Source organism: Lasioglossum baleicum, chromosome 12 (genome assembly GCF_051020765.1).
Source record: "Lasioglossum baleicum chromosome 12, iyLasBale1, whole genome shotgun sequence".
Taxonomy (NCBI): domain Eukaryota; kingdom Metazoa; phylum Arthropoda; class Insecta; order Hymenoptera; family Halictidae; genus Lasioglossum; species Lasioglossum baleicum.
The window spans coordinates 5,886,133-5,899,229 of record NC_134940.1 but is presented as its reverse complement, the minus strand read 5'-3'; the positions used below and the strand labels follow the sequence as shown (position 1 = coordinate 5,899,229).

Below are 13,097 nucleotides of genomic sequence, written 5' to 3'. Positions count from 1 at the left end.
ATCGCTTGTAACTCGTAAACCAACTAACCAATTTCAATGAAATTTTCAGAACGTATTTTAATTTATACGAGTTGACCAAACACATCTCTTAAATTTTCGTTATTGGTCCAGCTAAAAAAGTCGTAAAAATCAATTTTTACTGTTGTTCTTCACAATTCCGACGAAATGCATTTTTTCAACATATTTTTTAGACGTCATTTGCTAAACTAATTCTTCTAGCGTTACAGAGACATTGAACTCGTCATTCATAAAAAAGTTATTCTTATTTAAAGTGTTTTTGATTAGTAGACTGCGGATCTTTATGCAAAATAAAAATTACTTACCTGAATTGTAACAAACTGCAGTGAAATAGAAATTTACTTTCTTCCTTATATGTTTAGTAGGTTGAAAATAATATAATGGTATGTTTGAATTTTCGTAATATTTTTGCTGTCTTAAATTACACCTACTCATTTTTTGTCATAAATGCATAAAATCCGCAGTCTAGTGATTAGTTTTGCTCCTAACTGTATTTCTTATTATTTATTATTACGGTTAATTTATTTCTCTTACGCATCGATTTTTCGACCAGTAGGAATTTTTCTCGTATACACAATTAGCGTTATTTTTCTGCAGAAGACACACAAACTGCTCGCATTAATCGCCGCTGTTGCCAGCATAAAAACGATAAATCTGTCGAGGGGGACTTGCACAGCATCACTGGATTGCATCGAGACAATATCGAAAACATGCTCGAAGAGAGAGCTCGATGCGATGTACATGCAATTACTTTCAATTATTGTGCGTCTCTCGCTCGTTCTCATTTCTTTTGCTCTCTGCTTCTCTCGCTGTTTCGTTAATTGTCGATCTCAATGTTAACATTCGACGGGGAAGTGATTTTATTACGGATCCTCTCTCCTTCTCTCGCTCGCCCTTCGTTTCGCATCGGGATTATGCAATTGACGGTGCATCGTCGACGCACGTTTTTTGCCGTCTTTCGCAGCCGGTGGTTCCGTGTAACAAACTGATTCGATGTTAACGAATTCACGAAACCGGCGCAGAAATATTCGACATCGGTAATCTTTTTCATCTGCGGAGAACGCGTGTTCGATGAATCATATTGCATCGATTTTGCAGCGAGCTTTTTCGCTGGGTATTATCAGAATTGAATCAGGCACATCTCGCAATTTATTCCTACCTGAAAATCAGTCTGGTAAATTATGGCACTCGAGATTTACGCTTCAGCATCATTCTTTGTCGCAATTCCTCGATTGTTCTCTTCTAGAGCTATCTTTTTAATTATTTTTGACACACTAGAAAACTTTTGCCTTTAAATATACACATAAATGAATAACAGCAGGACAAGCATGGAAACGAATGAAGGAAATGAGCAATAATGGAGGAAGGTTGAAATAAATAAGGTAGGCAGATATTACTGGGCAAAAAGGAGATAATAGAAAAAAGAAGGAGAAACGGTGGCCAGAAAGCGAAAGAATATTTTTAAGGCGTGGATAAGGGGAAGGAAATTGGGAGGGGGACGTAGAAGTCGATGGGAATATTCGACGAAGTGAGAACGAAAAAGCTTCAATACCACGGAACTTTTCCGGCGGCCGGATTAAGTCGGTCTCCGGGTGGTTCTCGTCTTTCGCGTTGGTGTACGCAACTGGTAGCATTGCCAGGCCTGCTTCACCACTTGAAGAGCACTTTTCCGTCCCGTGGAAGTACTATTCCGAAGTGAAAATGAAATTTCTGCCGCGAGAAGAGCCGCCGCGGCTCTCTTTCCCCTCTGACATATCCGACGGGACTTAATGATACACTTGTTAAACGCGCCACGAACGGCTCCCGCGTAAGTGGAGATTTTTACTTAGCTCGTAAATAAGGGAGTTAATTAAAAATATTTTCTTTAATGGCCACTCTTCGTTCTCGCCGCAATAAACAAGCAGACACGGCTTCAAGACCGACCTCTCTTGTAACGGGTTTGAAAAATCAATTTCGTTTCCGAATAAGCAAAAATCTACACGTTCATTCGATCAAATAAGTCAAGCGTTCACCATTATAATTAGACGGCGGATATTACGCATTTGATTAGATTCGGTACGAAAGCAAGGTTTCTTTTTAAATATTACAAAACCAACAGAATTTCTCATCGAACCGAAAAAATCGTCAGCGGATGTGTTCGCGGCGAATGTACAATCTTTCAGCAAGAAAATGCTGAGAGACCGTGCAGGAAGTTCAGGAGAAAGAAACATTAGAGTCCCGGGGGCAGCAAAGCGTTCATTTTCGCCTGGCAGCGAGGTTATATCTCGACTCGAGCTAGTCTCCGTCTAAAACATTAATTTCATTCGCATTCTCTGTTACATCAGTCACGTACGCCTCGACTGCATCAACATCCATTCTTCCCTCGTCTTATTTACCCCCGGCAATATTGACTCTGCAACAAATTATATTCCTGCGTCGAATACCGTGCCTCCGCTTCATATCTTCCATTCCAGTTTCCCGTTTATATACATTGTATCGTGTATATATACAGAGAGAAAGAGGAAGAGAGAGAAAGAGAGAGAGAGAGAGAAGCGGACGAAGAGAAAGCTAGAGGAAGATAGGAAAGGGTAGAAAGGCAGAAAGAGAGAAGAACGGCAGCAAAGTCTAAAGCGATATTTTTCTCGAGGCCAGCCTCGAGCTGAAATCAAGGATATGCAGTATACGTATGGATAGACGACGGAAGATGGCTACAGACATATATCTTCGCGAAGGGAGTCAGTTATTGGTTGTAAAACGGCCCGGCCATCTGTCCTTGATATGAAACCTCGGTGCACCCCAAAAATCCACCCCTGACCCCCCATCGATGGGGGTAATAAGTCACAGAAGTCGTTCGAACGTGTACCAGGTGACAGAAAAATTCTGGACCGAAAAGATTTATGGAGATGCAGGCCTGGGCCATCATCATCCGCTCTACTTTGCGAAAGCTGGTTTCTTTAAACACCGCATGCTTCTAAATTAGCTTCTCTGTATCGTTAGGCTTCTCGTCTCAATGTTTCATTCTCAACAGTTTCATTTGATTCCAATCTTGTGGAAGATTGTTAAGGATTAACCGAAAAAGGAAAAATCGCGAATATGATGGATCAAGTCCGGCGAAATGAATACAAGGAAATGGGATCGCATAAATCTCTTCAGCCTCGGTGGATCGTTTCGTACATCACATCCCGTGACTACAGCCGAGATATAAATCGCCGGAGACAGAGGAACGTTGATCAGTTTCCATCATGGTGCGGGGTCGGCGCGGCGCGGCACGGCGGCGGCTCGGAGCCTCCTAATTTTCTTAATTTTAAGTTACGAGGCAATCGAGTGGCTCGTGGCGCCGGCACGAATTTTTTAATCTCGGCCGCCCCGCCGGCTGGGGGTCGCAGTTTTTATTAAAAATAAGCCAGGGCGCCGATAGGGTCGTGCGAGAGCCTCGAGAGTCTTAAGTTTAGTGTTGCTCTACGCCATGCGGGCCAGCTGCCACAAGAGAAACAGTGCCGTATACTTGGTTAAACGGACGTTCGTTTAAACCGGCCGAAATTTTTCCGTGACCTCGTTCGAATTCCTTTTTACCGCGCGAATTTTTCGACGCCAACAACTTCTTCCACCGACTACGTCGACGACGATCGTCGAATTCCTGAAAGCTTCATACTCTTTCTCCGAGACGCAAACGTATTTTCTTAAGTCCTCTAGCTTTTAAACAGTACCGAATCATTTGAAACATTGGCTACACTCATTTTTATTCTAACGATGTTAATTGTTTGATATTTTTGCTTCGTTTTAATTGTTCGTTGGTGCCGGCGACGCGCGACGCCTCGGACAGACTCAAAGGGCTTCTAAGCGGTCTTCGAGATATAATTTATTTCTGTAATCGTCCGGTGATATCATCTTTCAGTAAAACTTTTTCAATATTACACTTCCTCACCCCACCTGGCATCCAATCGGCAGCGAAAGTACAACAAAGATATATTTTCAACAGAGTCCACCCGGAGATCTCATTATTCCGCCAGACGAAGACGCGGAGTTCCTTCGTCTAACTTAACGCAATCGATCGTGAAATCCTCGACTATTAATGGAAATTAACTCGCACCGATTAGTTTCTCTTTCTGCCGACGCCTCGGGCAGGTATCGATTCGCGATTACACGGCCGATTACTTTATCTGCTAACTCGGATAATTGATGAAAATTCCTTTACACATTGACTCAAATGATTCCGAATGCTGTGCACGATCAGCGATTCGACGGCGAATTCGGTCGTCAGCTTGATTGTTGCAAACGCGATCATTAAAATTATTATACAAAGGAATGGAAATACGTTTTTGTTCTACGTACACTTTATTATTATTCAAATTATGTGTAAGATAATTTCTTGTTGGGAATAAAGGTTAAAAAGAGCTGTATACATACTGTGAACTCTTGTTTGATTTACCTTAAAGGTTATTGAAAGGTCATCGATATTTTTATAAATGGTTTGCATTTTATACGCACGATACATTGAATCCAGTAAAGAGTCGAACAGTGGGTTGAAGAAACAGTTAAAGCTATATATATGTAATCTATTTGCAAAACTTACCCGAGATTCCGTCGTAGGTCCACCATTTTTCCCAGTTGGACTCGGATTCTGCTAAACAGTAAAAAATATTGTTATCATTCGACGAAATGTTCAATAAAGCCTATCGCCGGTTTCGCCAGCAATTTTTCCATCGCGCAAACGAAACTGGCCGATTATATTAATTAAACGTCACAGCCGGACAAAGTTGAAACCGTAAGGGGACAGAATGTAGCCTCGTTAAAGCGGGGCGGCATAACGTTAGTCTGGAGGGCCGATAAATAAGCGTCGGCGATTCGAGGGATCGTAGGATACGTAATAACGCTTTACGGTCGCGAATAAAATACGAAACCCCGTAATCGTTGGCGGCACGATATCTGAAAAATTCGCGAAACCTGCCTGCGAAACCTCCCGCGTCGTTAAACCGACGTCGGCCGAGCGAGATGAACGTAAAAGCGGCGGCGCGACGCGGCACAGAGAACGCGAATAAATTCGTCGAAAAAGAAGCAACCACGACCCGACGAGCCACTGATTTCTACGTTTTACGGCGCGGTGTGACGTCGCGTCGTCTCGTCGTCCTCGTTTCAAATTCTCAAACATGTTCTTTTTCAGAGTCTACCAATTTTCTTTCATTCTCTTCTTTTTTTGAACAGCTATACCCCTCTGGTAAACCGATGCACGTTATATTAGCAATTTACCAGCTCCTCGTCCTCGCATATCTTCCAACTTCCGGCAAAACTTTTGAAGCTCCATCACCGGCGCGGCACGGCGCAGCGAGGCGCGCAGGAGTCGCGGACATCGATCAATCGAACTTTCCCGGTATCCCAGTGATCGATCAGTCGATTATTACAAAATGATTCGGCCCCTGGAATTTTCCGAGAATGTTCCACCGGGTCGAAGAATGCCGCGAAACAAGATCAGTTCTGTCGCTTCGAGGAGACGCGAGAATGTACGAGTTGGCGCAATTTTTAATAGGAAAAAGGCGAAGCTAGAGAATTTTTTGTTGAACTAAGAAGAAAGTGAAAAAAGGTTAAAAAGGTTGGCAGTTGACGGGTTAAGGCAGTTAAAAGGTTCACGTTATCATGTTAATCAAAGTATGATACAGTAATTGTGCGTTTACTGTCAGGGGTGGCCTGTGGGATCACTGTCAAGTGCCTACCCATTCCACTGCCGGCCAACGCCGCGCCGCAGGGCGGCAATGATTGATCTTGGGTCGGGTATATCGGTATGAACACCACAACATTGACTCAAATGAATCGAATTGAATATTGAAACTATCTGCAAGGAAAGAGTTAGATCGGTAGAAACAATTCCGTTTCCGATTTCCGGCAGGCTCGGCGTGGCACTCGGAGTGTTAAGGGTTGAGTCGGGAAAGTTTGAAGACCATTGCTATAGCGAATCGACAGCACGGGGAGCGACCGTTCCCATGCATGGAGATAGTACACGAGGAGCACGGGAGATTGACAACGCGAAGGAGATCAACGAAGAGAGGAGAGAAAGAGAGAGAGAGATAGAGAGATGGAGCGAGAGTAGGATAGGCCGAGAAAGTTTTCCAATTTGAGGCAATTAGTTTACCGTACGGGAGTGGATGGCATGCATCCAGATAATCGAATATGGGTCACCGTTCGAAGTGGAATGGGTCGCGCTTTGGTCAGACCGTGGAGACCGTGCAGACCGTGCAGACCGTGGGAAGAGAGGGACAAAAAGAGAGAAAGAGAGGGAGAGAGTTTGACGCGAACGCGTGGACCACGAGGGTCAACTAGTAGAACCCGGCTCCGAAGCAATAATTGTTCACGTTGGGTAGAAGAGGGTAGAGAGACTCGGAATCTCGAACTATTCGATACGGTTAGAGCATTAAAATGTCCCTGCGATGGAACCCCGGCCGCGAGAAAAATTTGCATATAGAAAAACGACTAGAGCAGCCGGCGCGGCCCCGATTGAAAAAGTAATGAATATTGAAAGAGAGGTGGTAATGCGGAAGATAAAGTGTTCGGCGGAATGAGAATTCCATTTTGAGGGTGTTCACCGCCTCCAAATGAAACTCTCTCTCCCTTCCCTCTCCATCCTTTCCTCTCTTTCTCTGCTCGACGGATACCTTTTTTCTCTGCGACACTCGGTCGAATTGTTTTCCGTCTATTTTTGCTGTTCTGGAAACCTGTTCCTCTCTCTCTCTCTCTCTCTCTGCGCGTTGAATTCCGGAAAACATACGCGTTGCCCGCTTGACTCTTATATTTTATTTAATTATTGGGTTGGGGAATAAGTTCGTAGCGTTTTATGTTTTCTTTTATTCTACAACGATTTTTTTGTTCCTTGGCAAAGTGTTGTACATCAATCGAAAGAGCTCCTTCTGCTCTACAAAACTGTGATAATCGTTGTTTTGAATAATTTAATTTTTTATTATTTTTCAGGCTTATAAATGGAATATCCAGGAAGCAAAAATCAACATTTTCGACACCTGCTTTTCTTCGCTTTTCATCGAGGTCAAAAAGAATTAACGGAAAAAATGAACTGCGATCATAATACCATTCTCAACCATCTTCATTCGATGGTGTTCGTCGAAAAATTGGGAGCTTGCGTGCCTCACGAGCTTATCGAAAACAATAAAGAAAATCGCCTTCAAATTGCTTCTCAACATGTGTCGAAAATGTTGATGTTTGCCACCTGGATATTCCATCTCTAAGCCTGAAAAACAATAAAAAATTATATTATTCAAACCAACGATTATCACAGTTTTGTAGAGCAGAAAGAGCTCTTTCGAATGATGTACAACACTTTGCCAAAGAACAAAAAAATCGTTGTAGAATAAAAGAAAACGTAAAACGCTACGAACTTATTCCTCAACCCAAAATATATCGATGGTATTTAAGATTTTTCCTATGAAATTGCAGCCACTAATTTTCGTCATAAATCACATTTTTGTCTAATGATCATAATTTACATTTGAGGCTTGGTTTCGGTATTAATTCGGTATTAAACCTCGCATACGTATTTCCATCTGCGCAATTTGCAGTGAATGCGATTAACGCGCGCAGAAATCCCACGGGTCACGGGGGCGATGTGTCTCGGTCTCATTGAAAATTCAGCCTAGTCTCGAGACCGGAAAGAATCACTATCGATTCACGCAGCCTCGTTAATCGGTCCCTAAACAATCCGAACGGAAGTCGCTTCACGATCGTCCAATGACAGACTGCGCTTCATTGTCTCGCCACGAATATCGGCCCCACGGGACCGGCGGGAAAAATATTCCCGAGTCTGCCGAGTCGGAGAAGAAATCATTTTCGTAATACCGTGAAACGACATAACTGCCGTGAAATTACGTATACGGCGTGATATACCGACTGTAACAAATTGTGTTAGGATTTACGAGGTGAAAGACGGTTGAAGAAGTAATCGCTATAATGAATCTTGATCCCTCGGTTTACTGTCTCCGGCAAAAAGTTTTCACTCGATGGCCTAAACTGTATTAATAAATGAATACCGAAATTGTCGGAAGCCTTCTTTAACATTGTCTAAAAGTTCATTTTCACATTTTACTAGACAGGAACAATTTGCAGAAAGATCTACGACCGAGATAGAAGAAAACGTACTTCCGACACGAGGCGAGGGTTGAAAATTACAGACATTTGTACACTGACATTATCGAGGTTTCTAAAGAAGGGGAGACTGGGAAAATAGTAATTTCTTCGCGCATCGTTCTCCTAGCGGAATAAACGTCTAGTAATAGCGAGATCGGAGGTCGGGAATGAATAATTCGCGCTCGGTGAGGATTGTTGCCGGAGCGCGGCGGTACAATTATGGTTAACCGAAATTTCTATATTCAACGACAGCCGGTGAAGTAACAGCCAGGGGTCGTGGGAGACGTTGTTAACTTTAATAGGAAAATTATGGTCGGATTAAGCGTGAACTCCTCTCAGCGGCGGATCCGCTTCTGCCACGGGTCCGGCCACTTCCACGTTTCGCACCTAGGTCCCCCGTTGCGCGATACTTTTTATTAAAACGGCAATTCCGCTCGGCGCGCGGCGGAATAAAGTGGATGGCTTCCTTCGTAACGTAGTAAAGAGGTTTATTAGCCCCGTAACTCCTTCAAACTTCCGGCGACCAGCCGGTTTCTCCTCTCTGTCCCTCTCGTAGTCCCGAGGCGGCGCAATTTTCCTCCGCGGCGTTTTACGCGCCGCGGGTGGCTTCCTCGGGGCCGCATTGTAATTCGAGTATTATTCGTTTAACCGCGATAAGCCGGTAATTACGAAATTGCCACACCTGTTGTCGGGGCGATGCGACGCGACGTTTCCTCCCGTCGCGCGACGCGTCGTTCGTAAAACACGCGGAACGCTGTTGCTTGACCCGAATCCTGGATCTTTTATCGGACCCACGTCGTCGCTTGCTCTACTCGGACGCTTTAGTTTCGAGGAGTTTCTTCGTCCAGAGAGTTCCCCGAAGTCGAACCCCGTTGCTTGTCTCCATCCAACAGACGCTGACAACACGGTTTATTCTGCTCGCGAACCAACTCGCCTGATGGAACGCGTTTATTGTCCCGGGGCCAGACTTCTTCGGTCGGTTTAGTTGGATTACGTCGACGACGACGCGCTCGTGATTTGCAAGATGCGGAACTCTGTGTGAAAACGATTGTTTCTAGTTGGAACATACTATTTTGTTTCTCAGCTGTTAGCGACCTGAACGAACAAATGGAATCGACATACATATATCTCAATTGTTACGATTCCAGTAAAAATTGACGAGCACGATCCATTTCATTGCATCCGGTCAACAATGTGTTAACCGCGTCATATGCCGGGTTTGAGTCGTCGTCACGTTCAGGAGCGAAATTGGATTGTGACGGACCAGAGTAGTCATGCGATTTTTCAAGCTATTTATAACGTTTATTCTGACATGAATTTTTTATAGATCTATATTTTGCTTAATCTAGAGACGCGGTAGCGTCTCGACGCGAAGTATATGAAAAATTACCAAACACCCTGTCTCGATGTCAACTGTCGCTACCGAGTATCTTTTACTTGTAAACCGGGCATTTTAACCTAACCTGAAACTTCTTTCGTTAATATCTCATCATGCCTGCAATATTTTCTAAATTGAAAGGCATTTTTCTCACGTAAACCGCATATAAGCTTTCGAATAAGACCAAATTCAATAAAATCGGTCCGCGTATGACAGAGATACCGTAATATCATGTCATGGATCAGTCAGAAATGGTAGGATTTTTCTTCTGATTCTTCTCCTTCGTCAAGAAATTTTCGTCAACATAATACGTATACGCGTTACACGCACACATTCAGCCAAAAGGACCAACACACGTGTTTCGTTCGTCGACTCTCGGGATCATTCGGCAGGGCTCGGGCTCGTCGTCTGTCATTGGAAGTCGAAAAAGTCGCAATCGAAATAGATCTCTCATTTCATTCATAATCTGCCAAGTGTCAAATAATATCATATACAATAGAATAGTGTACTAGAAAGTATAATTCGTCATGTCTGTAACTAATAGTATTAATATCCTACCGCTCAGTTTTCATAATATGCAAATTATCATTAAAGACGAATGGTTAACAGATGATCATATTGAATATTTTCATACATTATTACAAGCTAACTCTAATTATAGACCACGCGAGACATGGAGGGTTCAATGCGCTGATACAATTCAACCAGTTCCTGAAAATCAGGATCAAAAAAAGATTTTGCACAAATGCGATAATTTTGAAACCAATGCAGGGGGACACTGGATTTGTAACTTTTATTCTTGTATATATATATATACATATATATATCATATATACATATATATATATATATATATATATATATATATATATATATGATATACAATATGAATAATTCTTATTCATCGACACCTTGACCTTGTCTGGCCACGCCAAGTATTTGACTTCCAGGCCGCGGACATCTAGGCAAATGTATAGATCTTTATAGTTTATGTACTTGCAGCTCATTTCGATTTCACATATTTTTTGTGATCATAATTATTATGCCGTGTTAGCGGCTCAATTCAATTCATGTACTTGGCGTAACTTTTTTACTTTTTTGAAGTTTTGATTGGTGTTTCTATACGGGTCCCTACGGATCTATGGATGTGTGTGTACGATGTAAGATATTCACTTTGCGCTGCGCCCGTGCGGTGAAAAACAGTGCAGCAGTCAGTTCTTTTTCGAAAGGACGAAGGCCCGCAGGATGGAAACGCTGCTGTGCAGAAACCTCCCACGCCTTTCATCCGCGTCGTAATACGATTTCCCTTTTCCCGGCGCATTTTTCACGTCCCGTTTAAACGAATACCTCTGAATTGCGTCGTTCCCGTGAGCCACTTAACGTAGCGGTCGCCATTCCGTCGGCTCTCCGTTAGCAGCGTGATCAAGAAGAAGCGTAACCGTCTGCTCGAAAAATTTTGCGCGACCGACGCGAGCCTACGATCGACGCGCGACGGCCCGACAACCTCTGGGGAAAGTACGCAGCTGCACCCGAAAAAAATAAGGAAACAGAACTGGTGAAAAAAAAGAGGGAGAAAACGAAGCAGCACGGTGGAAAAAATGGAAATAATTCCGAGACGAGAGCCACTCGTATATTAGCCTCGCAATATCCGGCGAGTTTTCTTAATCTGGACTTTATCTTAGCCGCGTCCCGTCTGCGAATTAAACCCTGCTCCCTGCGCGCTTCCTTTTTCTGCTCCTCTAAACCTGTGTTGCCCCGCCAGCCGGAAGAGGATTAATCTGACAGAGAACGCGATATATTTCCTGTTGGTAGACTTAATCGGGGAACGGCCGAGGGTGAATTATAAGGGCCACGGGTTAAGTAGTGTTTTCGGAGATATTTGACCCGCGACAAGCCTCCGGAACTCGGAATTTTTTGCGAAATTGTCTTATTCGTGTAAATCACACATTGCTGGATAAAATAGAAAATTCCTTGGCCTTCGCGGACGAAGCGTTTCTCGGTCTGGCAGCTGATTTTCGATCGGAATTTTCGTGTTTTCGAAAATTTAATATTCATTTTGATACGTACGTGACGAGCAAAAGTGTAAACACACTTCGTTTGTTTTACATAAAACGTGACAATACAAGCTGTTTTTCAATTGAATGATAAAGATTAGGTAATAATAATTATATGGTGAACGTGATAAACAAAGCAAAACAGTTTATGTTCGATAATGTTAACAATATATAGAATATTTTACAAAAATAAGGATTTGTAGCAATGTTTGCTTGTCACTAAGGAATATTCGAGGGTGTGTTGTGAAGCGTTGCGAAAGCAAGCGCGAATATCAAGTGAAGGCGGCCGTTTAATTCTAGTCGAAGGGTTCGATCGAAGTGTTTTCAATGCTCAAACGTTGGAGAAGTCATCCATCCGTCCGTAATTATTTCTGGCTGATACTCCATTAACGAAACCACTGGCAACAGAAGCTACTTCGTCGGTTCCGTGCGGTGTAAAACGCGGAAAAGTCACGCGATGGGAATGTACGAACAACGCCGAGCCGAGTTGAATCGAATCGGTAGTTAACAGGTTCGACGCGTTCGTTGGATAATTTATGCGATTGCGTGTACTCGGCGTTACCGATTCGCCGACTCCGACACAACCGATGCAACCAAGAAATTTATACGAGCCACAAATAAACAATCCCCCGGAGAACGATCTCATCCTCCTACGAGTTGGTAGTGCTTCTGGTTTTTTAAAATGGGTCCGAAAAATTTCTAAATATTTCATTGATTACGCTTCAATTTTTTGAAGTGAAACTTCTTTGCTAAGGTTACTACAATTTTCTAGCGTTACGGAAGTGACGAAATTTCGCGAATAACCTCGAATAGTTTGACAAGTAACATTTTCATCATTAATTTACTAACTTTGAAGACTTAATTGGTGAACTTTTAAGATTGTACAATGTAAAATGAGAAGCCTTGGGTACATTCCCATTTCAGTTTTATTGTCTCATTCATTTTGTCTAAATGTCTTGTAAATACTGCATCGAGAGTTGTTCCTGATCTTGTTGTCGCTTCATTAGGATTATTACCATTTCCAATCTTAATTTACTTCTAAACATTACTAGATTGCAAGAAGTTTCACTTCTGCCGCGCGTGGTTTTCCACGCGTATTTTTTTAGTTTTCACACTTTAAGTGCAACTAGCAAGTAATTGACTGTATTTCTATGAGGTTAATAGAGAACGTGAAAATCTCAACAAAATGCTACATATATACAGGTACATACATTATACTTGAATTAAATATGTAAATTGAAATGTTCCTGGGTAATTTTCATTCATTAGAGAACGTATAATTAACATGCTCGCTGTCACACACGCGACACAGCCACGATTCTGCATTTTACATAGAATTTAATATTATATTTGATACAAGAGAATCGCATTAACTTTATGCATGCCTGAAACTTGTCGTGCCGACTAGGATTTTTTATTCTTTTAATGTGAAAATCTCCGGTAACGGATACTAATTGGAGGTATTAGATATATCTCGCCTATTCGAGAAAAATATCAAACCCGAACTGCAATGTTCCAAACGAAGTGTTATAATTGATTAAATT

General features: G+C 42.6%; 1 protein-coding gene and 1 long non-coding RNA gene across 6 annotated transcripts in view; one reads left to right on the top strand and one right to left on the bottom strand.

Annotated features, from left to right (window-relative positions):
* The window catches only part of LOC143214635 (uncharacterized), a 196,843-nt gene that overhangs the window by 65,929 nt on the left and 117,817 nt on the right, over positions 1 to 13,097 (top strand). The window lies entirely within an intron of this gene.
* The window catches only part of Carpa (Carbonic anhydrase-related protein A), a 202,960-nt gene that overhangs the window by 88,908 nt on the left and 100,955 nt on the right, over positions 1 to 13,097 (bottom strand). For 4 of the 5 annotated variants that reach the window (XM_076435922.1, XM_076435920.1, XM_076435918.1 and 1 more), the window contains exon 2: positions 4,571 to 4,621. In XM_076435922.1, coding sequence (XP_076292037.1) covers positions 4,571 to 4,621 — 51 coding nt within the window. The remainder of the gene's footprint in view (positions 1 to 4,570; positions 4,622 to 13,097) is intronic. The other variant, XM_076435919.1, reaches the window with a different exon arrangement.